This window comes from Mastacembelus armatus, chromosome 3 (genome assembly GCF_900324485.2).
Source record: "Mastacembelus armatus chromosome 3, fMasArm1.2, whole genome shotgun sequence".
Taxonomy (NCBI): Eukaryota; Metazoa; Chordata; class Actinopteri; order Synbranchiformes; family Mastacembelidae; genus Mastacembelus; species Mastacembelus armatus.
In genome coordinates, this window is record NC_046635.1 from 3759067 (window position 1) to 3786385 (window position 27319).

The window sequence follows — 27319 nt, forward strand, 5'->3', positions numbered from 1 at the left end:
AGACATCTGTTGTTCTCGACGGGCTTCTGCTGACAAGGTACAATGTAAGATGCTGCAGGATCACTTCAGGCTCACAGCCTGTGCAGAGCTGCCACATACAGCCACATTCCTTTGAAATGATCATTTTGGAACATCCATTCATATAGAGGGATTGAATAACAACAGATAATGTGACGTACACTCAAAGAGTGTCAAAGTTAAAATGATATAACAGCAACAACTACAATTTATAGCACCAAACCACTAATAAAACATGAACAGAAATAGAAATAGAGGTTACACACCTTCACATTCAGTGAAATTGTCCTCATGGCATCTTGCACCATTATTGCTCAATGCTATGTTTCAATTATTTGGGCTGCAGTAATGGCACAGATTCATTTTACTGAGCTTAAAATTCATACTGATTCAAACGGAATTCTTGTGATTATTGGTATTCACTGAAATATACTGCACTTAATTTTTCTGGTAATTTTCTGGTAATTTTGTCTAATGTTATATTATAATATGTTACATTATATTATATTATAATTAGGAGTAATTCTTTCCAAAATTAAATGTACAAATTTCACTGGACACCAAAATATCAAAAAGAAAAAAAAAAAACAACACATTTTTCTACAAAAACCTCTGATGTGAGATTGGTGATAGATATTATTGTATTGTGAATTGTAATATGGTTGAAGTTTCAAAGACGGCTGCTCTTCATCAGTGGAAGTTGCATTGGGGCATTCTTCCAAAGGACACATGAGGACTATGTCAATGTACACCTGGCCAGCAGCTGATTAACCTTTTAGCTGGACACTACAGTACCTGCTGGCCTTTGAGGGAGTGCAGTATGGTGAGGTTGCCTGTGTTCTTCAAAGTGAAGATGATGACTTTGCCTGTGTGGTTAAATCGTGGAGCTCCCGCTACAAGTAGACGGCCATTTCTGGCTGACACCACAGATGTAACAGTATAACCTGGTTATATAAGAAAAAAAAAAACACTTACTTTGCTGCTACTCACAGAAAACAACCCGCTGAAGTAAGAAACACATTTAGAAATTGGTCTTACCCACGCTTGCCAAAGTACCCCATGGAAGATATAACGTATGATGTAAGAACTGCCTGCTTTATTTTTCATCTTTTTCTTCTATTGACTATTGATCTGTAAATAAAGTAAATTGATAAAAATCCCAGGTACTGCACTTTGTTCTACTGTTTGCATGTGGTGAAAGTAATGGGCCTGACCGTTAGGGTTTAGGCTCATAGTAGTGATCTGCATGATTTAAGGAAAAAATATAAAACACTGTATTGTGAGGAGTTAAAACTCAGTGTCCTGCATTTGGTTACATCTAACTGGTTGTTCTGGTTTCTTAGGTTTCTCAGATTTCTTCTCCTATTTAATCTTTTACCACAAAAATTCCACTTACTCCCCATATACTTTTCCACCTTCATCTCTCATCGTCATACATCTTGTTTCCCAGCCTAGACTTTCTCCCTGCCTGTCCAAAATTATGCTTCCACCTCATATTACTATTGAGTCTAGAATGGCTTCCATTGGCAGCTTAGTGGATAAGCTTAGAGACAAACCATTGATGATAAAAACAGAGGTCTGTGGTGGTGGAGTGAGAGTGGGTTGGATATGATGGGAAGCACTGGAGCAATGGGTGCACTTTATAAAAATGAGTTGCAGCTAAGACATTTGGCGCTAAACCATAGGCCTACTAGGGTTGCCATACAACCCTCCAGTGAAAAAGGACGTAAACTGAAACTACAGGATGATGAGCATGGGAGCAAAAACTTAAAAAATGAAACGACACTGTAGTTAGACAGTTGTCTGTCTTATAATAGTTACAGCGCAGGCCTGACCTTTCCAATCATCTAAATAATTAGTATTCTAGGGTTGTTTAAGGTGCGACTTACCCAAGTAGGCACCATGGTTTTTGAGCTCTTCAGGGAACTCCTCTGTGTAGGACGATTTAGGAGGGACTACCTTCCCCTGCCGTGTTTCCTTCAGCACAGCCCCGTTCCAATCATAAGCCCCAACAGCACCCACCAGAATCCCATCCTGTAGGCACAGTACATTTTTATCCTTCAAATGCATAATTTATGCACAGACTAGAGTAACACAGAACCATGTCAGAGTACTGCCTGTGCTGTACAATTATATTGTCTATGCATACAACATGGTAATTACTGCGTATGACAATACACTCCTCAAACATAATTAGCATTTTGGAGCACAGTCTGTGTTTGTCTCACCTTAGTTTCTGTAAATTTAATGATGGTGTGACTCCACTTGCGGTGAATTGTAATCTTGAAAACAGTGATAAACCCTGAGAAAGGTTCTCACTGCATTTTGGGATTAATTTAACAGGAGAGAAGACAATCTAATTTGAGTGAACCTATTTCTCTTTGCCACAGTCAGTCAGATCATTTTCACTTTCATGTTTTCAGGAACCAGCGGTCCACCTTACAGTAAATGAATAAATTAATTAACATTTATTTAAAATGTCCTGTCACCTCATGGCTCATCGCTCACAGGGATTATAAGACACTCCAACCATTTCAGACTACATGAGTCCTTGATCTCCAGTCATGTTTAACACTGTGAAATCTTTTCCACCATTCGAGTCTTCTCTCTATAACGTTTAACACTAGTGGGGGAACTGAACTCACAACAGCAGCTAGTTGACATAAGCCGAGCAGAACATTTTCGCACAATAAGAAACCACAGCATGGAAAGAAAACAATAAAATCTGCCTCAAACTGTATTATTAAATCTCTGCTAAATATTGATCAGTGTGTATTTTTAACTCGTCTTTCAACAAAGGAAACAGACATGAGAAGGGGTGAGGGAGGAATTTTCTGTCTTCCATGCTTCACCATACTTTGTGCCACTGACACTATAATTATAGGGGCTGTCGGCCTAATGAGCTCAGTTTTTTTTCTCGCTGTACACAATATGCCAACAACACATTTTCCAGTGTTCCAGCATATGCTGTAAGGCTTGCGATTCCTTTCTAAGGGATGGAACTGTGTGCTGACCACGCTTGCACTACGTCACTCTATGACACTAACGTTAAGCCAGTGTGGTTATCTGTTTTGGTCAAAATGGTCTCCATGGCAAATGAATGAAACCCTCAAACAGTTCAGCCTTATAAATCAGTGACCTATTTCTGCTGCTACTGCATGTATGGACATGTGCCTTGCTTTGGTTATATCGACTTGTTATTGTACTGATCAAGGGAAGAGTTGTGGTTCTGCATAAACATCAGTATATAGAGGTTATGTACACTTTATACCAGCTCCATAAACAACTAATGTATATTCTACACTACAGTAAATATGGGAAGCAATCCTGCAAGCTATAATGAAACAAACAGCTAAGAAACTGCTACCATATGTATGCAAATGCATAAAACATTTGCCTAGTTTATGACATAAGCAGCCTTCAGAGCTGGCACATATCGCATTAAGCTAAACCACCTGGTCAGGACTGCTTTTCTCCTTTAAAGCCCCCAAATTCTTTCCAATAAGTTACTCTACTCTCAGCAAACAGGATGGTGTTCTTGAGCATCTATGGAATCTGGCCTTGAGGCCATAATTTCCAGCCATTCCTGCCATCAGCTGCAAATTTTGCTATATATTTATTTTCATGATAACTTTTTATTTCTCCCTTGACAAATCACACTGTGAAGGGGAACTGGAAAATGAAAAGCAACGATGAAGCCAGAAACAGAGGAATGGAAATCAATGAACTGGGAAGGACAGTAGGTACAGTAGAGAAGATGTAAGTGATCTTCTTCCTCCAGCCATGTAAACCTGAATGTTCTTCTCTCATATACAATTTAAAAACCTCTCACAAAGGAAAAGGAAAAGCAAGCTACTCTGAGGTAGAACTGTCTCAGTCTTATCTCACTTTTCACTAATATGTTTCTTTGGGGAGCAAGTGATGTCTTATTTTCCATCAGTGCATGGTTGAAGTGGAAAAAAAAAGGTCTGTCTGTCTGTCTCCTTTTTCAGACGCTCCTAAATCAGGGTGACCTAAACTCCTGGGGCCACACAGGAGGCACCTCGGGGGGAATGGAGAGTGATAAATGGCAGGTTGTGGAGGGGAGTCATGACGCGCTAGAAATTGAGACAATCTGTGTTGTTACCCACGTTGACAGATGGTATGAGACGAAGCGGTAGCAGAAATCACACTCACTTCAACATTGTGTGCAGAAAATCCAGCCTGAGACATCTGGAGGCCAAACGCTGTCCCATTCTTACTTGTCCCTGTGTGAATAAATCAGTCTTTTTAGGTTCTTAACCATTGTAAGCAGAAAAGAAACCTCAGACACAGCTACCTGTGTATATGATATAAAATATATAAGAATCATATGGTAATGTGAATATGTCACATTTAAAAGATTTATATTTTCAGGTACTAATATTAGCAGGTTTAACTGAAGTGTGGTTGGACTCTGACCAAAAGGCTATAAAAATAATTACTTTTATGATCATTGAATTTTTTAATTTAATTACTCATTTAGCATATACACACTTGACAGCTGAGTGACTACAGCCCTCCTGAGCCTCAGAATGAGCAGTTTAGCTACTGGATGGATGGGTTTAGCATATACAGCAAAAATCTGAAATTAATATGGAAATGCCAATGCTCCAGAACACAAGGTGGCATTTCCATATTGCTTGTTATGACCAAACAAGATTCAAGTACCAAATGGATTCACTTTACAGTGATAGAAAAGCAAACAATTTAAATGTGAATAATCTGTGAGAAATGCTAACCACCACTTCTTGGCAGTTTTACTTGTTACTGGAGTTTCTTACATTCAACAGACAGCCATTTTATCCTCTCTTTAAGTTACATTATACAGTAGAGTTACAAGATTTCTATGCAAATGTACATTTAAGTACAAGTACACTTCTAAGCAGCTTAAGTAAAATTAATTTGTTGGTAAACCTTCTAAACTGAAGATGCGTTCTCCAAGAGCATCGACAATGTCCTTCAGGGCTGACTCGTCTGTCACGTTAAAGAAGTGTTTGTCGTCTGGGTCGCTGGCAATATACTTGATTTCATTGAGGAAGGCCTCAGGGTTGATTCCTCTACGGTTGTAGTAGCCAAGAACCTGTTTTAATCAGATCAAACAATCTGTGAGGAGGTTTCAGAGTTTCTACACCAATGCCAGGACAATCTCCAGTTTCACTTAGTTTTCATTCAAATGACATGCCCAGTTTAACCACTGGATGGAACCAAATGTGCCATTACATCAAATGTACCAGCAGTGGCATGAAGCAAAGAACCGTGTGGTTTGGAGGAGATCATTTACACCTTTAACTACAGTTCCACTGAGCTTATGTTTGGCGCTCACTGAGTGAGCTCTGAGGGCGTTTGGCTCTTCTTCACTTTGTACTTAAGAGGCCTGGTTTAGCTGAACTCCATGAGGTCACCTCATTAATGTTTATGGTGTTTTAATGCTGCACAGGATATTTATTAGTCATCAGAAAATCAAGTGAAAACTCATAAAGTGTGACCTATCTGTCTCACTCACAGCAATAGCATAACGGGTAATGCCATCCTTCTCACTGTCCTCAATGGCTTGCTGTAGATCTGCACTGTCATGCGACTCTCCGTCAGTTATCACGATCATCACTTTTTTGGCGCCGCGTCGACCTCCTTGTTTGAAAGCCTGTGAGCTGTGAGAACAAGTTGAGTACAAAAAAATACAAGACGGAGAAGCAGTGAAGTAGTGCTGCTCTTTTATACAAATAGAAATACTGTACCGTGCCACGTTGATGCCAAGAGCTGTGTTGGTTTCCTCTCCACCCCGTTGGTGAATACTGCGCGCTCTTTTCACAACTTCCTCTACTGATTTGTAGTCACTGAGTTTGAATTCATGCACCACCTTCTCACCATACTGAACAACTCCAACCTATCCAAAGGAACACAATGTATTTTCTATGCTCAGGCTCATCATGCCTGTGATGTGTTCGTAAAAGTTTGTTTTTGTACCACTGCTGTGGTGTGAAAACTTTATATTAGTTATTACTGTAGTTAACTACAAGAATATAAAGCTTTTATTAGCTGTCCTTGTGTATAAATAACAACTTCAGTATTAAAAAATATTAAATACATGATCAGCAAGGAACATTATCAATAAACCTTAGCTTTTTTCTGTAGTACACACCTGTATTTGACCCGGTCCAATATAGAACTTCTGCAGAACGTTGATCAGAAAAGCCTGCACTTCATACCAGGGGTAGATGGAGTTTGAGCCATCCAGAACGATTACGATGTCCATGTAAGTCTCACATCCTAAAGAATATTTGAAGATGAGACATAATCAGGAAAACACACTTGGCAAAAAGAGATGTGCATAGATAAGGGCATAATCTCCTGCTGTGACTAGTAACCTCTCAATTAATATTTGTCAAAAATAAGAGAACGCTTACTCTGAAAAGCAGGCGCAATTGTCCTAGAGAACTTGAAGCTGGCATTAACTCTGGAGCATATTCCAGTGCTGTAGTAAGAGCTCCCACACTCATAGGACCATAGGGGCCCACAGGCCTGAAACATAAAAGAAGGCATTTTTACAAGCAACTTTATCAACCTCAGCATATTAGAAAAAGTTAAACTGGTGCTCTCAAAGAGCTTCCGTAAGGGGAGCTCCAGTATGACAACCATGTAATCAAAAGGCAATCTTGTGGGATTGTCCTCTTTTCCATTTTGACAACTGTTATTTTATTTAAAGTGTTCTTAGTTCTTCAAACGCTCTGCAGCAACAGACCATTACTGTATATTACAGCTCAAGAAGGTGGTTCTAGTGAGTTTTAAGGCTGCTCTCACCACAAAGCTGTTGTCTTTAGGGTTGGATGTGAGCGTCATTCCCAGCCTCATCTTATCCTTTCGCTCTGATACATTGGTCAGAGATATCCTTCCTTGAAGGAAAATGAATCTCACTGAAATGATCTTGGATAAACATTAACATAAATACATGCACTATCCATTGAAGGGAAACAGACGTTCCATCATCTGGGACTTTGATTTGTTATTTCTGTCTGGACAAATGTTTACTAGAGAAAACCTTCATGTGCCTACCTACCCAGCACGACACGTGTGCAAGCTGCATGAAGCATGCGGTGAGATAAGTGGTATAACACACACGTGGAAATGTACATAAACCATTTAAAAATATAGTAAAATGTGGAATGATTGGTATGATACCCACACTCCTGTCCAACATATGCCACCATGATGTGTAGTGAGACAAATGCAGGAAAGCATGCAGACATATAAACACCTATACAATACATGCAAACCCAGATGTTGTACATTCATGGTTTTCAAACTGTCACTGTACACAGTGTCTGTTGTGATTCTCTAGTAAAGCTGTGTGATGTTTTGTGACACTATACCTAAGTTGAGTTTGGAGCAGCCATTGCCATTGGTTCGTTTGCTCAGAGGACATTTATAAATATCCCCCGTCTGGTAAGGGCCATTCATTTCATATGGGGCCCCTACTAATAACCTGCAAAGACCAAAATTCCAAAGGTTAGAGTGATTTAAATGTACAACAAAGTTAAAGTGTGATTTACACAAAGTCTCAGTTGTTTTTTTTATTGTCCGTAAACAGTAAACTAGCGATAGTAGAGCAAGAATGACAGCAACCTTTGTTTTATTTAAGAGTAAATCAGGTATCTAATTCTGTGAGGGAATATGACTGCCACTGTTAATGTCAGTCACCCAGACAAAAAGCAACAGCTGGCTAGATGATTTTTAGCCTTTATTTATTCAGGGAGGTCAGTTAGTTTAGTTAGTTAGTTTGTTAGTGCTTAATATCTGGAACTTGTTTAAAAAGCAAATGTTCATACATGTATTCACTTTCTCAACTTCCACACCATTATTTACTGTTTAAACAACATTAATTTCATTCTGTCTGCTTTGGCACACCCAACGAATGTAAATTCATTTTATATGAATGTTGAAGTGTCTACTGCTGGAGCAGCTACATTTAACTCCTTACTCAGAGGTACATGTACAATTGTTGTGGAGACAGTGTTAGTGTCAGTTATTCATGCTTGCCATCAAGATTAAAAACAGCAGCAATACTGCTACAATGATGCTCTCACCTCTAAGATAAACAACTAATTGACTTCTCGAGCACTCACCAATCAAAATAAAATCAGAGGGATTTTCCTGTCATATACTACAAAAGGTTTTAGATGTATATAAAGAGCTGTGCTGGACATTCTTTTCACATGACATAGTGTTTTTAAAGAGTCAGCACTGCACTTCCCAGTGGCCTTCCTGTGTGAGGTCAGTGCAGTCTTATAAATGTCACTACAATGTTTGAGATGATCAGATATACTGGAGAATATGAAGTCATCTTGTGTATTTACTTCCAGACTGATGGTGAGCATAAGGGTCTTGAGGGGAGCTATAATTCAAATCTCTATGAGAGATAAAAACCTTTCGTGTACTAGACGGGTGTTAAAGCTGTTTTATTCCACCGACAACCTCTTTATGTCCAGTCACTAATGTCTTTCAGGATTTCAGGCTTTAGTTTTTCCTTTTTAATAAATTTAGAAACATTCCTAAAATTCAGTTTTCATGATGTCATTATGGGCTGCAACATAACAAATTTGAAAAAAGGGGTCTGAATGCACTGTATAAATACTGACAAAGTTTGTTGTATCAAACTAAGAGCTTCAATTGTGCAAGTCTCTGCACAGCTAAACTGGCACCAGTAACATCCTGAGCATTACAATACAGAATATAAAGACTTAATTTGTGTTTACAGGCTTCTCATGTTGTTTTTACATAGTTGTGTGAGTTGTTTCCAGATTTTTACCAAAGTTTACCTAATTCAAGCACTCAGTGGCAAGTTGCATTCAGAACTACTAACATTCCTGGAAAAGAAATATAGTAGGTCAGCTAGGAATTTAAACAACTCTGCAGTGAAAGCAATGAGCAGTTCAGTGATGTCTCAAAGGAAAGACATTTGACACCACTGTATAGCAAAAGCAGGCCACGGCCAACATCTTGGATGGACTTTTAGGTCAAAGTGTAAATAAGCAATTAAAAAAAGAGAGATCTTCAACTTAAGGACTTCTAGCTGCAGCACAATTTCAGTGGAAATCCAAAATGTTTTGGGGATAGTGACATAAAAGCATATATTTCATAATAATACCGTGGGAACATTTAGCATCAACATATAATTTCTGGCACAACATATCAATTTAAATGAGGAATGCATTCATTATTGCACTGACCATCACCATTTAAAAAATTAGGTCAGAATAGTAAACACTTGTCTTGCATGTTTTTGTTGTGTAAAGTGCCTCTGAGGTCCTCAGAAAGTGCTATATAAATCCACCCATCCATACATCATCTATACCACTCGTCCTTTAGAGGGTTGGTGTGGGGACTGGATCTAATCCCAGCTGACATTGGACAGGTCACCAAGCGCTCATACGGCTCGCTATATAAACAAAATGTATTACTATTAATGACAGACAACAGTTGGCAGTTAACCAGAAGAGAGGACTCGTTTCTTTCTCCACAGCAGCACTACTTTATCCAAGAAAACCTTTTTATGTTCTCGTTAACACATTTACAAGCAGTAAATTTTTTTAAAGTCCTTAAAGTGCTTGATGATGATGGTGATGATGTTTAAACATGGCTACATTTCTTTTAGCTTTTTAGATATTTATATATTAATCAGCTTTTTATTTCTTCTATTAAGTTTGTATCTTGGTGGCAAGTTGCTGCATTATGTGAGCCTTGCAGCAGTAAATAAAATTGCAGTGACTAAAAATTAAATATTCAATTTAAGACAACTAGCCAAATTAACTATAATTAATATATCGAAAGCAATGGACATCATATGGAGTTCACAAAGTGAAATTTTGGTCTTGGCGAGCTGTATGATTACTATATGGTCTATTTAGGGCACATACACAGAAATTTCAGCACCCATTATGATTTGACATTTTACAGCAGCAAGAGGAAATGTTGTTCAAACAGTCCATCACTGAATATTAAAGAGAAACTCATATGGAAGTAAGCTTCGATGTTATTGTTCTTGAAGCCAAGTTTTAAAGTCTCACAGACTCTGGAAGTCATTTTCACCACTGTGGCTCCAACAGAGCTCATATTTTCATTGCTATTAATATCATGATTATTACTTCAGCTATCCCTTGGCAGGAGGGGACACTGCAGCAAAGTTCAGGTCAGGATACAGCTACCTTGATGAAAAGGAACTATTGTTGCTTTTGACTTGGATGCCTTCTGCAGCGCCTCTGACTTTCACCAGAAGCTGTTCAAACAATCATGTTCCAGGGCTCATTAGGGTCAGATGCTAGCCTCAGTGCATCATCACTGCAAGAATGGTAATGACACTAAAAGAAATAACTTGACCCAAAATGAATGCATGGGCATTTTCTACCATGGTTGCAGGGGAGTACAGGATTTTGTGGCTTGAGGACGCGCCATCCCCACGTCAGGCTGTCATTAATGTGGTAATGTTTTTCATATTTGGAAGGAGGACATGTATATGTGTAAAACCACATCCCTACCCCAAACATTAGTATGTTACTACAGTGTCACGCTTCTCATCCCGTTTCATTCAACTGCATTAACAGGATATGTGTTCTTTTGTAACGCTACATCATAAATCGAGGGATCTGCATTGGTCACATAATAATTTTCCGAAGACGTTGAATTGGCATGTCTACTTTGCTTGAAAACATTGAGCAGACAGCGACATGGCAATTAGAAGGCTTAAGAGAGATTTGCAAACTCATACTAGATGCTTTATTTCTTTGTCTAACACAGCACTTTGGTCTTTTTTAGCTTGAACATTGAGTCATCTAGATTTCATTTTAACATGCATTTGTAGCCATGCTAACATGTAGCTGTAGCCTTATGTTCTTCTATCCCAAGCACCTTATTTAAAGTGGATAACATGGACATTACAGCCACATCAGTTTGGTCTATGAACTAAAAAATTCAGTGGATTGAATGGTGTTTTCCAACTAAGGTCAGGAGGTGTAAAAAGACTTTTATTGCAGTTTTGCCAATCAGCTAAATAAAGGGAGCACTAAGGCCAATGGTGAAAGACATCACAGACTCCCTGTAGTTCTTCATGGTGTGCAACTCATAACTGAGCTAAGGAGTAAAGGTCACGTCTCCGCTGAGGACACCTGGAGCAACTGTAGAAAAATAAACAGTGGAAATAGAAAGTGGGAGGCTTCTGTGGCATATGGTTTAAGTATGCAGGTCCATGTATCCCATCACATTTAAAACTCTTTGCCAATTGGAACTGATGTGGCCTCTTCTCAGCGCCCCAAAGAGTGTCTGCTCTGGCAGAGTGTTTAGAGCACCAAATGCTGAGTAGATGTGAGGAAATGACACATTCCTGACATAGTGACCTTTCTTGAAGTTGGTAGCTCCATCAGCAGAGACAGAAACTGTCCACAGACCTTTCAAAGATGTCTCAACTTCTTGATGTCTCTAAAGTCAAAATGTTTTTTTCCTGCAAAATTAAATTTCAATTAACAAACTAGTGCTGATCATACAATATGCTTGGTTAATGGAATAAACATCAACACTCAAATAAGTCGTTATTCACACATTGTTTTAATATTTCCGATGCATGAAAGCTTGTGCAAATCTTGTAATTTTTCCAAAGCACACTAGAAGCAACAAACACTAGTCTCTTAATTTGGGCTTCAAATAAAAACCCTTTAGAACTTAGTTGCATATCTGTGTTACTTCAGGTTCATGTCATAAAAAGCTTCTTTTTTTTTTTTTTTTCCCCACTTTCGAGCTGTGACTCTCAAAGCTAAAAGTTTTCAGAAATCAGACCACTCTGGAAAAGATGGCAGTGCTGAAGTTAGGCACAGATGCTCCTGGTACAGAGGGTCAGAAAACTATTTAAATACTCATAAATGCTCTTTTGAAATGAAACCACTTGGGACAAAGTTGGAGGAAAGGATGTTAAATACAACAAAGATAGTATATTGCAATTTACAGTATGTGAATCACTTAGTAACACTGACTAATCTAAGTGTCACACTCACTATAAATAAAACAAAGATACCAGATAAACACACAAGGCCAATCAGCAGAAATGGCCACATGAAATGCTGACACTTAATGAATACAGCTGCAGAGTTTTTGCCTGATATTTCAAAGAACCATTTTCATTTGCTTGACAAAAATACAAAAATTCAATCCTAGTGTGCAGAACTATTTGCCTCATCAACACATTCATGTTGGGGAAAGATTTGAAATCCCTCAGAAACCTCTTACTTGGCAAACAACATGAGCTACGTTTTGAGTTAAAGTCATCATTGCTCATATTTCAGCCAAGAAGAAACTTTGGTTCTGGTTGCAGTGGCTGGAAACAACTGTGTGAAGTACTTGTGTACTTTACTTAAGCAGTATCTAAGTCCACTAGATACTTCTACTTCAATGTGCATATGAATTGTTGTACTACATAGGCCAATGTGTATTAACTTTAATACTTTGTTTTCACACTGGATATTTGTATGATATTCAGTGTGTTTTGTAGTAAGGTATACTAAAAAACATAATTTTAATGAATCCTTCACACTCAGTGTTTTCCATTAGTCTCAGATCCCACAACATTCCTTAGTCCAGCTGAGAGCCGTCAGCAAGACACACACAAATATACAGACAGTCTCAACATGCACATGCAGCTGTGTGTCCACATACTCACACCCTGCAGGACTTTACAGTCCGTTTTAAACTAAAGTCCTCTGGATGAGTACGTCTATCTACTGGGCACAGAGATTAGGCATAGCCAAAATGTAAACAAGTGGGGGACTCAGTGGGTCACGGTAGGTTCACTTAGACAGCATAGCCACAATACTGAAACAACCCTTGAGTAAAATGTACATGTCAACATATACATTACATATACTTCCTATTGCATTGACTGTAGTCAATAGTATATAAAATAGGAGACACTGACAGAAAAGTTTTTATGCATCAGTTAGAAGACAATGTTATTGCATGACTGTTTCATTGTTTAGGAACAAAGACAAGATGTGTGAGCACCTAAGATGCCAAAATCCAAATCCCTAGAGCTCCATTTGGATGAAATGCTATTTACACTGCTACTTGTCAGTGCTATACTATTCTTCCACTGTAAATGTTTTCACCTCATTCTCAGACATTTACCTCAGTCAAAGTGGTGTCTCTGGTGACCTTTATTCCACATATGTCAACCTCATCAGACTATTACAATTCTTGCAGACATGGTTGAATGACAGTTACTCAGAATTGGGGAAAAAAAACTGTGACAAGGAAAACTGTGACTTCTGAACTGGCACTCCTTAATGTACACTAAGAATCATCTCTATCACCTGTATGAGAATACTTTGACTTCCCTGTAAGGGGTTCCTACTGAATGTTCCTACATACATTTTTTATGAAAAGGGTGAATTTATCTATTAAAACAGTTGAGCACTGTAGCTTCTGCCAGTACAGGACAGTACTCAGTCACAACTGCACTGTGCATTTGGTGTGGATGATTAACCCTTTTAAACTGATGCCTTGATCTCATTTGGATATCCATTTCTTTTTGCATATAAACTTTCATATCATGCATTCAACATGTCCCAGAGTGTTGTTTCCTACCACAAATGAATTCGCACATAACGCCCAAAACAAAACCACTACAACGCAGACCACAGCTTTGCTTCAGATGTGATCTGCGGGTTATAGCACTTCTTACGTTCCATATACAGTACGTCATAATGTTGTTCATAATGTACATCAAAAAAATGGCAGTACAGCATGTAATTGTATGTTTGGTTAACTTTATGTTTGTTTATATTTCATATGTTAGTGATTATTTGTGAATACAGGACAGTGTTTCTTGGAGCACAAATGCCACAGTGTGGCTTACTGATATGTTTTAAATAGTTTTTGTGCAACTATGGAGGAAGTCTCTGGCTCACAGATGGGTTAATGGGATCATTTCATTGTTGGTTTTTGTCTTTTTTATTGTTAACCAATGCCACTAAATAACCAAATTCTAATCACATCAGTAGATATTAACATTACGAGCAACATTCACTTGTGTTTGATGCTGCTGCTGCATTGTGTTGCTGGAAAAAGCTGAGCCAGGGTTAACGGTTTTGCCAGACAGCACTGCATTAATTTACTGGAGCGAGTTGTGCAAACATCTGTGCCACATCAATCTCCTGGACCAATTCAAAGCTGCACTTCTTCACACAGGGTTTTTATCTGTGTCAACACAGCCAGGGACATGGAACTATGTGGATGATCAGGGAAAGACCTGGTCCTTTTTAAATTTAACTTTCATGGTTGATTGTTGCAAGGAAACAGCAGGTAAACAGTGAATACATAGACACATTTTAAAATACTTATAAGCAGATCTAATTATTTATATAAGCACAGAAGCACAGCTGGAACTCAATAGGGCACTGGCACAGTGCTTGCAATCAGATGTTTTGGGGATGCCAGAGACTAATTTTGGCCACATGTGATGCCAGTTGGCCTAATAGTAGTGTGCATCAGGAGTTAGTTTGTTCTATGATGTAATATGACGAATGGTAGGTATCCAGGTCAAAACTACAGTATGTTTTACAAGGACTTTGCATACCACAGGAGAAGTACAGTAGATCATTATACGGGAAAGAAGGACGTAGCATATTGTCTCTCTGCCAAGTCAGACAGTCTGTCGGCACTACGGCTTGTCAGTATGTGTTGTGTAGTCATAATGTACTTGACCTTTTAATCTTAGTCATAGATAACCAAGGTGCATTTTGGCAGTTTCTATGAAGCTAAAAATATGCATTGCAATAAAATGAACGTATTTTTATCTCACACAATACATGTGATAAAACAATTAATTCAAGTACCGAATGTGGTGTTGAAAGCCATATTAATGTCAATGCAGAAATTTTTTTCTGTTACGAAAAAAAAAAAAAAAAAAAAAAACATGCTGCCACTTTATGGCGCCATGGCTCTTGCCCAATGTCCTAAACTATAAGTAGTGGTGATAGATTGCAATTAGAGAACAAACTTTTTACACAGGCAATGGATAACAAATGGTGAGACTACAGCCTATTAGTGTAGTATTTACAGATGGAAAACATCAATGAGCAATAACCTTTTGCATAGCAGCAGTGTGTCGCTTACCATTTCTCTCCTCCAGCAGCCACATGTTGCTGAACAGTGTATCCAAACTGGGCTTGTTTAGGACCTTTGATGATCTTGTGTTTTTTTGTGTCAACATTGAAGCAGTCATGGTATCCTTAAGAGAAAAAAAAATACAATTTCCATTCACATTAGCATTAAGAAGCTTCGAGTTCTGCTATTAATGACATTCATTGCCTAGTTACCATAGTTATAATATACACAGAGCATTAGGTTTGAGTGGCGGTTCCCCAGCAGTGTTTTATCAATGTAATGAAAGACACAATTTTATTAACACTGACTAAATCTCAGCATCTGGACTAAGTGCAACTAACAGCAAAGTCATCCTGACTCAACTTCACAAGAATCCATACTCTGTTTCATGTGTGTTTGTCCCCCTGCGCCCAGTCTAAACACAGACTTCCCTCATAAGAAAACTGATATTAATCAGGTAAGCAATGCAGAGCAGTGAAGCTCTGCGTCACATTTGACTGACAGTCTTCTGTCAGACATTTGCAGACCCAGAAGAGTTTTGATTAAGCAGCAGAATTGACCACCTATGACCTTTGACCATGACCAAAGCTTTACTTCCATACGAACTCTTTGATAGAGAGAAATCTGGCATATCACATGACAACATACACGTAGGAGGCCTAAGTAAACGATCTCAGACGTGCACACTCAGACAAGTGACTAATACCTTGCAACTGCAATTATAGACTAGTGTTTCGTGCAGCATTGATAAAGGGACTCAGCTGTGAGCTCTGTTTTGATGGTGAGGTGTAACCTCACAGGTATAGGAGAAGAAGGTAAAAAGTAAAAACTGCTATGGGATCTGATACATAGTTAATATTTTTCCAATCATGTACTTAAATTTCAACTTTACTCATCTTGCCAGGTGGTAGGAAAGAGCAGTGACTGTTTTCTATCAAAATACCAAATAGAGAAGGTACTTTATGAACTCTGCATGCAACCAAGTTACTCATTATATTATATTAATGGTGACAGGTATTATTTGGCTTTTAAAACTCTGTGATGACATGGAAGTGATGAGATTTTTCTTTTGGCAGAGGAGAAGGGGAAAAAAATGTGATCATCTGCCACTCCGACTTCCTCTCAATCCATCTCTCTCCACATATCTGCCTTCTGCTTCGCCACTTGCCAGATCTATTGTGTCTGTTAATCAATGCTTCTCCACTAATGTTTTAGCTACTGTAAGGTCAAAGGTTATGTGGATCTACAGGTCACTGCTACTCTAAATCCAAAAATATACCAACTTAGATTAGGAACGTTTGGGATAAAAAAGTATGAAGGTAGGAAAAGAGGGGGCAAAGTGAAGCATTCTTTACGCTTAATGAGACATAAAGGTTTGTTCAGATTATTGTCTAAAAATAAAACATAGTTCAAACAGCACAGCTGACAGGAAAATGCTCCTGCTTTTTAATCACCACAGTGCCCCACTCCACAAACACTTAAATCTCTGTGCCTCTTGTCTACACACTCCTAGCCTTCACATTAAACTTCCCCCCCTTCAGTTCACTCCATATCTGTTAGACTCTAGGGTCACATTCATTGAGCATTTATTTTTCTGTAAGAGTCATTTAAGTTACATATCATCAAAAAGGTGAAGAAATGCTCAGGAAAGTTGGATAACATGGAAAATTCAAAACAGCCCTCTAAAGTCAAATTTAGGACAGTTGTGTAGTTGTTTTGTAATGATGTGAATCAGAAGTGAAACTGGTTGTTAATTAGCTCACCATATTCATGGTTTCCACTGGCAGTTACCTTACTGTACATACATAATGAACAAAACTGACTCTGCAGGGCAAACTATTGTATAAAATACATGAGTCAAGACTAAATTTTGAGCTATCACTGGCTATTATGCAGAGAAAACATTTAAAATCACTTAATTTGATTGCTGTTGTCCTAAAGCTGTTGCTATGTTAGCCAACAAACCTGTTGTAGTCAGTTGTGGGCATTGCATCTCTTTTCACTTGTATCCTAATAAAACACATCTGCAGTGCCATGTTAAAGCTAAAAGCCACAGCTGCCTGCATTACCTAATTGTCTAGTTGGTTTAACAATGTCCAAAGACTTACCAGTGGAGTCTTTTCCACACACACGTCACAAGAGATGCCTGCTGTTTCTAACTACCCATGAAAAACAATAACATTCAAGGTGTGCCCTGTCAGCTAGATGGAGACAAAAGTTTAGCTTTCTGAAAAAGAAAACCAAACAAGAATAATGTGAGCTTATTATGAAGCTTATCACACAGGGGCTCTATTAAAAAGTAAAAGGGATTTACTTATGTTTGCAGTAATTTATTTTTCTGTTAAGTATCAATGTGCTGGCATCAAATACAGATTTCAGAAGAAGTAAAGCACTCTAGCGCTATATCTTGAAGGCGTTCTGTAGTATTTTATGATTCATTTATACACTTTGTTGACTTGCGCTATCATGTTAAATAGTATTTTGGATGAGCATATTATGTTTGTATCCTATAGAAGCTTGCAGAGGAGTGATGGGAAAGGTGGGCTATAAGCTGGTAGTTCAGTCTGTCACAGGGCTGACACAGAAACACACTTTTACAGGCACATACACACCTGTGGGTAATTTCACAAATCAATCTAGCCTGCATGTCTTTGGAATGTGGGAGGAAGCAGAAATAGGGGGTACGTCTCCATCTTAGCTTCAGTGAGTTGCACAGCAGAGAAGATATATTTCTGTGTGTTCTGTCCTTCAGCAGAATTGCAAAGTTGTCTACATTCCTTAGATAGTGGATATTTAGGACTGCCAGCAATTTGTTGAAACAAACAGCAAGCCAAATATCTACTTCTGTTCCTTAGCGAGTACCTAATTGGAGGAGTTTTGGACTAAAGGCAGTGTCAACCACAGCAATATACCACAGGGCCTTATGTGAGTGGAGTGACAGTCACTGAGTGGATGAGTCATTTGGTTTTTTTTTCCACACACTGACTGGCACAACCATAGACTATTATTTGTTCTGTTTCGTGAAAATGTCCATTAAAATAAATGGCCGTCTTTTCCAAGTAGACTCCTAATATAAATATTGACACATTCTCCATGTTGCTCATTTCCTGTTGTATGAATGGTTCACACATTCAGCTGGTCTTTGATCCTGCCCCCAAAGTTTCTGTTTATCCAGAATCATAAAAGGGGTAACTGAAAATAGATTGTTGGGAAATTTAATACGGGTATGGGACATTAGTAAAAATCAGCAGGTCACCCTTGACAGTGTGGTGCAGCATAAATCATTTTACAAATGGTGGGCAGTGAGCTGTATAATTTTGAAGTCTTTCCATCATTGTTCAGCTGGAGCACATAAATGTTCTGGTAGCTGAGTTAATGCTAGAATGACTTCAGAGCATTCAAAACAATTTTCTCAAAACGTAATCACAGAAAGGCTGATGTCTGACAAAAGCTAAGACAGAGATAAGGGACAGTGACAGGATGCAAGCATGAGAGTTTGGATCCAGTTTCCATTTCAAGCTTCTAATGTGGTCAATTTAATATTCCAAGTAATATTAGCAGCTTCTTTTAATATTCCAAGTAATATTAGCAGCTTCTAACACATGTTCAGAGCTCTGCATAGTTTCTTGTGTATTGGCTTCCATACCAAGATAAATAAACTAGTGGCAATAGGAGTGACCCACATTAGTCTGCCACTGCCTCTGGCCAAGCACCAAGCTGCAAGAGCTCCACCACAAACCCACTGACACAGAGCAGCCTGGCAGGTGCATTGTGCAAATTGCTGGCTCTGGAGCATTCCCCATCTCAGACATGCAGTTCCTTTATAAGATAATAAACTATATAATGGCTTAAGCTACTGTACATGGGAACATACACTTTTGTCTTCCTGTACTGCTTTTTGTCTATGTTTATACAATAGACACTAAATAGTGACTCCATCTGACTGGTGTTATGGCCAGTACCATGAGTTTTAACAAATATGAGAACAGTGTCCACATAAAATAAATCTCAAAAGTAACAGAATGTACTGTTTTTTTCCATTGATCCATTCTGGGGTCCCATTACAATGGTTTCCTCTGGAAAGCCACTTCACAGTGGACAATGTGCTTTCACAGATTTTGGCACCTTATAATACTATTGCCATATGCCAAAGCAAATACTCTGGGAGGCAAGGGGCATCTAAAACCAGATGTTCCCAACACACAACAGCCAAATAGGTGCTGCTTAAAGAACTGTTGATTCTCTGAGCCAACAAAAGATCTCCGTGGGAGTCAAACCAAGTCTGTGTACGGCTGGACGTGTACCACCATCTCTCTCATGTAACATGATACTGCTAATACATTTGCATAGAAAATGATAACTGCCAGGTTTGCTATTACAGTATCATAATGTGGACATAGATCATTAACTGCTTTTGCCCAGTGTAACATTAATTAACTTTAAGACTAAAACTTCCAACTGCCTATTAATATAAATGTAAAACAAAACTACTCATAATAAATGAGTCGATGCATTTGAAAGAGTATCCAAAGTAACAGTTCAAACCATAAATCATTTTGATGAGACATTATAAAATTAATTAATTCTGGGACATTTATTGCTACCAACATATTTAGTCTGAGTAAATGCCAAAAGACAGCACATAGAAGATATGATCTAGACACACAACAGCCCAAAGGGCAGACAACGCAGCACCAACATCTGCCAACATCAGGGAATTTCTGATTAGGTTTCTCACCAAACTAGAAACCAATTAAACATTATCTTCCAAACCTAATGGTTTATTAGCTGTTTACCTTTTATTATCTTTTAATGAAGATTTACAGCTTAGTTCAGCTCTCAACCTGTTCTATGCAGCAGTAAAAACAATGAAGACAAATAAAAAGCAAATGTCCCAAAATTACAGGTTCAGTTGACAAAGCCCTTGGTGGAATTTTGAGCTTTGCCAATTGATAGCAACAAAGGAAGATGGGTGACATCATTACAGATGCCCAAATTATTCAAAGGGAAGAGATCACGGTGGCAATGTGGGTCAAAGAAATATTAAACACTAACATGGGATATTGCTGTTTCATTCCTACATCCTACTGAGCCACAAGTCCTCCAACCTACCAGCAGTCAGAGATATGTCACAGATAAGCTGTTAAAATGATGTCTTATATTGTGAAGGTTCTGTGGTGAAGGTTTATGCACAAAAGCAACTTGGTGAGATTTAAGGTATATATTAAAATAAAAGTCCTTAGGGTTAGAGAATATTCGCTGTCATGGTTAAAAATATAAACAAGGTTAAGCAGCCTCTCATATTAAAGGCCAATGTTGAACGTCTTTCTAGGCCCTAGTGGCCAAAAACTAGAAATTAAATATCACATACTGTGGCATGATTTGTGTGTATATTTGTAATGATCCATTATATGGAATCAATTAATCAATTAGTTGTGAAACAGGTAAGCGTGGGTTAAATTGTCTTTTAAAAGTTACAGTTGGATGATGATGCAAACAGCCTCCCAGATTTCCTTTGGGAAGTGACCATGTTATAATTGGAACCATGCACTTTGAGGTTTACTCAGTAAATAATGTAAAAATAAAACAATGGACTTTGCCTTTACATTTATTATCAGAAAAACTCATGATATATTATTTAATTAACCTGGTCAGAATCCAGTTTTAAGTAATTTTAAGTAATTTTTTCCTTGATGGAACATACATTATGTATTTTGTAGAGCCTCCAGTAGTAACTAATTTATTGTATGTCATTAATTTATTAGCTTTATTTTCAGTGCACCTTCCACATTAACACAGAAGACGTAGTGGTAAATCTTCACAATAACCTGACCATGCTAGCACAGAGTGTCCACAGTGAATGCATATAGGTCACATATGAAAAAAGGTTATGTGGCCATGCCCTGGTGGAATAGCGCTTATGACAACAAATCTGACAAATATTAGATCCTTGAGGTAAATGACAGCCCTTTTTAAAGTTATATGGATGAAATCATCCTGTCCAATAGTCTCAGATATAGTCTCAGATTAAAATGCAGACTCCTTTTTATGTGCCTGCCAAAACATTTGCCACTACAGCTGACTCCAGCTACAAGGTCAGTGTCTCCATCACTGGCGTGGCATGAGTCCAAATCTCAGTTCCAACAAATTCCAAAATCAAACTAAATATTTACAAAGGGACTTCCTCTTGTCCACTCCTTAGTTTTGTAATATTTATGTATCAATTGAAGAGTTTCTGTTTAAAGAAAAGTTAAAAACGCTTCCCTTGAAATAAAAACTGGAAAACATCATATTCATATACAGCGAGTGTGGCAACATATTTCATGGAAATGTTGGCAGAATGTGTTTAAACAGTGTGTTTACAGGTCACAGCATACTGAGCTAAAAAACTAACCATAATGTATAGACCTACTGTAGCCGTGCATCAGGTACTTGCAGTTCTGCAGTGTATTGAAAAGAGTGCAGTACGTTGGATTAGCTTGACTTGTAGTGGTTAATGTATATTAATCCATGGAACTCATGTGAAATGTTTGGCTTCAAAACATATATATGCTTCTGGTGCCTTAAATTCACTCTGTCTCTCTCATTCTTTCATCCTGTCTGTAGATGTGTTACTGCTATAGCGATTTCACTGGTAATTTACCACAGTTCTGGCTGAGCACCAACAACTCTCCACTCACTGGAAACTTGACTGTGAAAAGATAGCATCCACTTTCATTTGAAAGCGCATGCCTGGTTCTAATGAGACACAGAGCACCTCTGTATACCTGAGAGGGACAACATATCCCTCAGTAAAGCCACTAAACTCTGCCTTCCTGTCTCTTACCATGATACTAGGTCAAGACACCAGGCTATGGTGTTTTTACACAGATGGCCATTCATTCAGATATTCTTGTTCCTTCAAGTACTGTAAATATCCACATTTGCCTTTTAACTGAAGCTGGAAATTAGATCTACAAAAAAGTTGTCTAATGTGGCTTTTTTCAAAGTTTTGTACTGCAGCTATTTATGTCAGCCCTTTAAAACCATCAGTCTCAAAGTTTCCAGTTGTTGGAATGACTCAAAGTAGAACTAACATTTAGAGTGGCATAATTATAATGCAAAGCTGCGTGAAGAAAGAAAGTAAGAAAGTCAGAGTCATCAGCATCAGCACAACACAAGCATGTGAGGATGCATATACTACCCATGCACACACTTAAACAGCAACACACACAAATAAACACCTTTCACTCACCTAACTGCTGGCTGCAGATCCAGAGCAGGAGGAAGCAGTAGTACTCCATATGTTTGCCGGTGCAAGAGTGCATGTATTTGTGTGTGTGAGTGAGGACTGTTGTGAACGTATGTATATGTGTATATGGTGGGATGAGGAAAAGAGACCCAGTGACAGGCACAGATCCCACTCTGATTGACTCTAACTCCAAGTTAAAGGGCTGCCTATATCTTGGGAGAAGTAGGAGGGGACTGTAGAAGAAGGAGGTCCATTCTTAGGAATATTCTGTTTCTCACACACTTGAATCCCACACTTTAGTCAGACAGGAAGAATACTCCCAGAGGCTCATCGTCATATCTTAAGGCAATGGGGTTTTAAGCTACCAAAGTGTGAATGATTATATGAATTATTATTATATTGAATTAAGAATTGGTCAGTCAAACTTGAAAAACTACATCGATTTTGTCACTCAACAGAAAGTTACCATAACTTCAAGATATATGTCACTTTCTTTTTTCATTACAAACCTAAAGCATGTCCTGTCAGACTCACGCCATGCACAAGAAATGCTATCGTCATGGCACAACCACAAAATAACCAGCGTATTAACAGTGGAACGCAAATGTAGGGTTTATATGTTACCTCATACCCATGCAACTGAGCCATCCAGTCCAGACTACATAAGGCATAATGATCCTATTTACAGTATGTAATGAGACAGTTTATGTACATTAGCTGTACTGAAATCTATTTGTGGTCACCTGGTAGATCTTCAGTTCATATCTTAACCACAGTATGTTGATAGATGCACATATTTTCAATACAACTGCCTCATTTTCTCTTTGGTTTGTAAAAAGATTTTTATACTGGCAATAATCAGAGCCTGTGTTTAATAAAATACATCATCACCTGCGTTGCATAAAACTCCACAATTCTGAATCCCAATACATGAAGCAGTGTTTCAACATCAAATTTGTGGCAAATGTTCCACTGATACAGAGAAAGAGCCAATGCTCACTTAAATAAGTGAAATATTTTGTGTATTGATAGAATAGTGCAATAACAGTACTATTATGCTAAAATGAAATCACAGTGGTGTGAAAGCACCGTCACTTCACAAGGTTTGCATTTGAATCCCTAAGGCCTTTCTATGTGGAGTTTGCATGTTCTTCATGTGTCTGTGTGGGTTTTCTCGGATACTCGTACCATAAGTGTGAATGTGTTGCCTGTCTCTATGTGTCAGTCCTGTGATAGACTGGTGGTGTGTCCAGGTGATCTCTCACTCAAGGTCAGCAGGGACTGACTCCAGCCCACTGACACCCTGGATGGTCCAGTATAAGTGGTAGATCACAAACGGATGGATGGATCAAATTTCTATTTGTATCTTGAAACGTGTCACTCAATAGTTGATAGTTCACCTGGCCCCACTGTTCCCTGTTAAGGTGAATTTTGCTGTAACTTTACTGTTGATTCACTTTCACCTTTCTCATCCGCATCATTTTCAGCGACAGCAGACTTGTGTTTTCAATGGAAAAGCTCTCAAAACTGACGCTATGGCACACAGACTAAGTTTGCAGCTAGCTGGTGATGTAATGGAGAATTTATCAACTGATAGCCAGATATGGCAAAGCCCAAAATACATAGAAAGAGAAGGTAAGACTGGATTTAATTCATGATGTGGCATCCAAATGAAAGCAAACTACTATGTAACTGTTGCATACATTAATAAGCAACTGCTAATAAATTTGTATTATCTCCCACCCACGACTGCTCAGCTTAGCACTTATTAACTTATTATTGTGGAGTTGATGCTGACAGAGGTGGGGAGCATTTCAGACACACTTCATTCGAATGAACTAGGAAGGTGTTACATCATAGATTTTAGAATGATAGAATTACCAGATACTACAGGTTGAGAGAGAAAATATATTTTAGGAGTCAAGAAGTGAGGCTTATGGGGAGTGATCAATAAGGGAGTTAGGGAGTAAGAATTAGCTTTCAAAAATAAATGTCCTTTACATCTTTCCAGAAGTCCCACACATACTATACAGTATCCAGAGCAGACACTCATGCTGCATGACTGAAACTGTGAAGTGCCTGTGAAACTCATCATCCAGATCTGATATCTGTCCTCTGAGCAGCCGTCAATCTGAAAAAATTGGTGTAACTGATAAATATACATCTTTGGCTCTAAAAACACTTCCTCTTGTTTGGTGAGCCCCCCCAGTCCCCTTTTTCTTTCAGCAACCACAGATCGCACAAAGCAAGCCAGTGTTTGTGCTTAAGTGTTTAGGAAAACCAGAACTTCACTAAAAACAATGATGACTTGCTTTCATTAAGGCAGCTTAAAAAACTGAGTGGATTTCTCCCTTCATCACTTCTCCTGAGCAGACTACTAGAGCCCTTGTTTCTTTCGTGTCAAGAAATGAAACCCTGTCGGACATCTGATGTAAATATCAATGAGCAGTGTTTATCAAATGAGTTACTATATTAGGGGTGTACAAGTTAATTATAGTCCATTGTTCATGAGGACATTTCTTCTTAACCTTAATTTAGATAAACATCACAGTGACACTGCCATTGGGTTTTACACTGTGGTGACATACTTTAAATCAATAAGTTTACGGGATATACCAGCTTACATCATAAGCGTTCAGTGATTTCCTCAGGCAGACTAACAAGACAAAACAACAAAAATGTTATAAAAAGGCAGCATTCCTTTCCCCTCAAACTATATTGAAAAGAAAATTCTAAATTTCTGAGGAAATAAGGAGGTTATAGGGGTTTGGCAATCACTACAACGTAACAACATTCTCCATAAACATGAAACGTTTCATAACAAGTATTATTTTATCCAGTATTGTGGGTACAAAGTCATAGCTAAAGAATCTCCCAATGTCAGCTTGTAAAACAAATGATAGATCGAAGTGAACCCTACAATTAAGATTAAGGTCTGGTGTTCTCAATAAAGGCAGTGTGCCAGTGCAGTTAAGGAGCTGAACTCTTTTTGTCAGTGTTTCAAGTCCAGAGGGGAGCAATGGGCAATTCTCCCCAGCGCATTTCTGCTAACCAAAATTGCCATGTAGATATTTAGCTAACTGCCAGTGGGGGGGGTGGACTAAACGGAGTGTGAAAAATTAGGTTTTGAAAATCTTATTCTATTCCCATGCTCTGGACCATATAAAACCATTCAGAGTCCCACTGTGAAGACAGCCTGAAATCACAGAACAGAAGCTGCACACACATCACCTTTTCACAGTCCTCTCCAAAAGCAGACCACAACTGCAAGCAATTACCTCAACCACCCCTGGATTATCTGTTTGTGTGCGATATATGGCTGTCTCCTCAGGCTAGAAGGGGCTTTGGCCAGACACAAGGACAAGTCCTTAGGGATTTGATGTAAAGAAGCAAATAGCCAACCCCCATCAGAGTTCAGGCTGGGTGTGTGCCTCATGTTGAGACCCTGCATCTACCAAGTAATAATTTTGTCAAGTTTGAGACCTCTGAGCCTGGTCTCTGGGGCTTTTGCTTCTGAATTGCTTTCTGAGGACTCATGACTTAAGCATTAATTCAACATCAAGGTAAAAGTTGAAGGATGGAGGTGTTTGAAGGGCCAATTTGAAATCTATATTTATTATTCACGTGTTTCGGTATTTTCATTCATCACTGACAGGAGCACCTTAAGTTGCATGTTAACAATTTGGGACACAAAATTCTTCACTGAAACATCAAGCTGGTTAGCAGCAAAGCTGTTTTAGTTGATTTGATGTTGTCATAGCTGGTACTTCTGTGCATACCATGTTCGATAAACAACTTAATAATAAAATAATAATAAAACACAACCTCCACTTTTTTCATTGAAAAACACACATACAGTGAGATTTTCTCCCTATAAGAGCATCCCTCAGAGAAAAAGGAGAACTTTTCATATGTCTAAACATAACAACTAAAACACTAGACCATTGATTTTAAATCCAAGGAGACACAAAAGATTTTCCAATTTGTTGTGAACTGAGAAAACCACATCTCTGCCTCTTTTTTATATCTCCTTCCGTCTCCAAGGATGGGATTGCATGGAATATAAAGCAACAAAACAATGTGAGGGTGTGTTCAAAAAGATGAAACAATTCAGAATGTGAATCTGGGCGTGAAGCCTTGGCCATTTACTCGTCCTGGACTTTTCACATGCAGTCTTGAAAGCCCACAGGCCCATATCCTGTCATCCTAAGTTCTCTGTTACTGTCTAAGATATTCCTTGGAAGTCGTTCTTCAAACATTCAGCAGTACATGATGAAGCATACTGCCTGTGGAGATGTTACTTTCCACAAATCAGAGCCAAGTAAGGCAGGGAAAGGATGAAACAATGAATGGTTTTTACAGCAAAACAGCACACACTCAAAGTCCTCCAAGGAGCTTTTTGAAACACACTGCTGTTCCAGCAACTCGTTTTTGGCCCTGTATCATTTTCTGTCAGGACGCCAAGGAGATTACGCCACAGTTCCAGCGAGTAGCCCTGCACTAAGCATTAACCTGCAGAAATTGCTGGGAGGTCATCTGCAGGAAGCTCCGTCAAGCATAATGTGCTGAGAAATACATGAACCACTCAAGAATCCATCTATTATACACATAGAAAAAAAAAACAAAACAGATTGGTCTGTTAGGCTGAAATCACAGGTTTACATTTCTGTATTGTGATTCTGTAACTTCATCCTTATTTAATTACAATGCATGTCTACTACTGTAAATCTGTGACAGTACAATAAGAGTTATTGTTGTCTGCTAACCTGTTTTCAGAATGCATGTAATGAAGTTAAAAGTTCCTCTTTGGAATACAATGAAGTAAAAATATAGTTACACAAAATCATAATATTCAAGTAATAAACTTATGTTTTTGAGTAAACAACAATTTCTACTTCTGCAAATGTT

General features: G+C 38.4%; 1 protein-coding gene across 1 annotated transcript in view; it reads right to left on the reverse strand.

Moving 5' to 3' along the window:
• Window positions 1-22550, reverse strand: part of itga11a (integrin, alpha 11a) — a 39997-nt gene extending 17447 nt beyond the window's left edge. The window contains exons 1-12 of the mRNA XM_026320007.1: window positions 22415-22550; window positions 15190-15304; window positions 7407-7519; window positions 6838-6929; window positions 6444-6558; window positions 6179-6306; window positions 5775-5923; window positions 5543-5687; window positions 4954-5119; window positions 4195-4265; window positions 1908-2052; window positions 814-962 (exon numbers count right to left, since the gene is read on the reverse strand). Coding sequence (XP_026175792.1) covers window positions 814-962; window positions 1908-2052; window positions 4195-4265; window positions 4954-5119; window positions 5543-5687; window positions 5775-5923; window positions 6179-6306; window positions 6444-6558; window positions 6838-6929; window positions 7407-7519; window positions 15190-15304; window positions 22415-22487 — 1461 coding nt within the window. The 5' untranslated portion in view covers window positions 22488-22550. The remainder of the gene's footprint in view (window positions 1-813; window positions 963-1907; window positions 2053-4194; window positions 4266-4953; window positions 5120-5542; window positions 5688-5774; window positions 5924-6178; window positions 6307-6443; window positions 6559-6837; window positions 6930-7406; window positions 7520-15189; window positions 15305-22414) is intronic.
• Between the last annotated feature and the right edge of the window lie 4769 nt (window positions 22551-27319).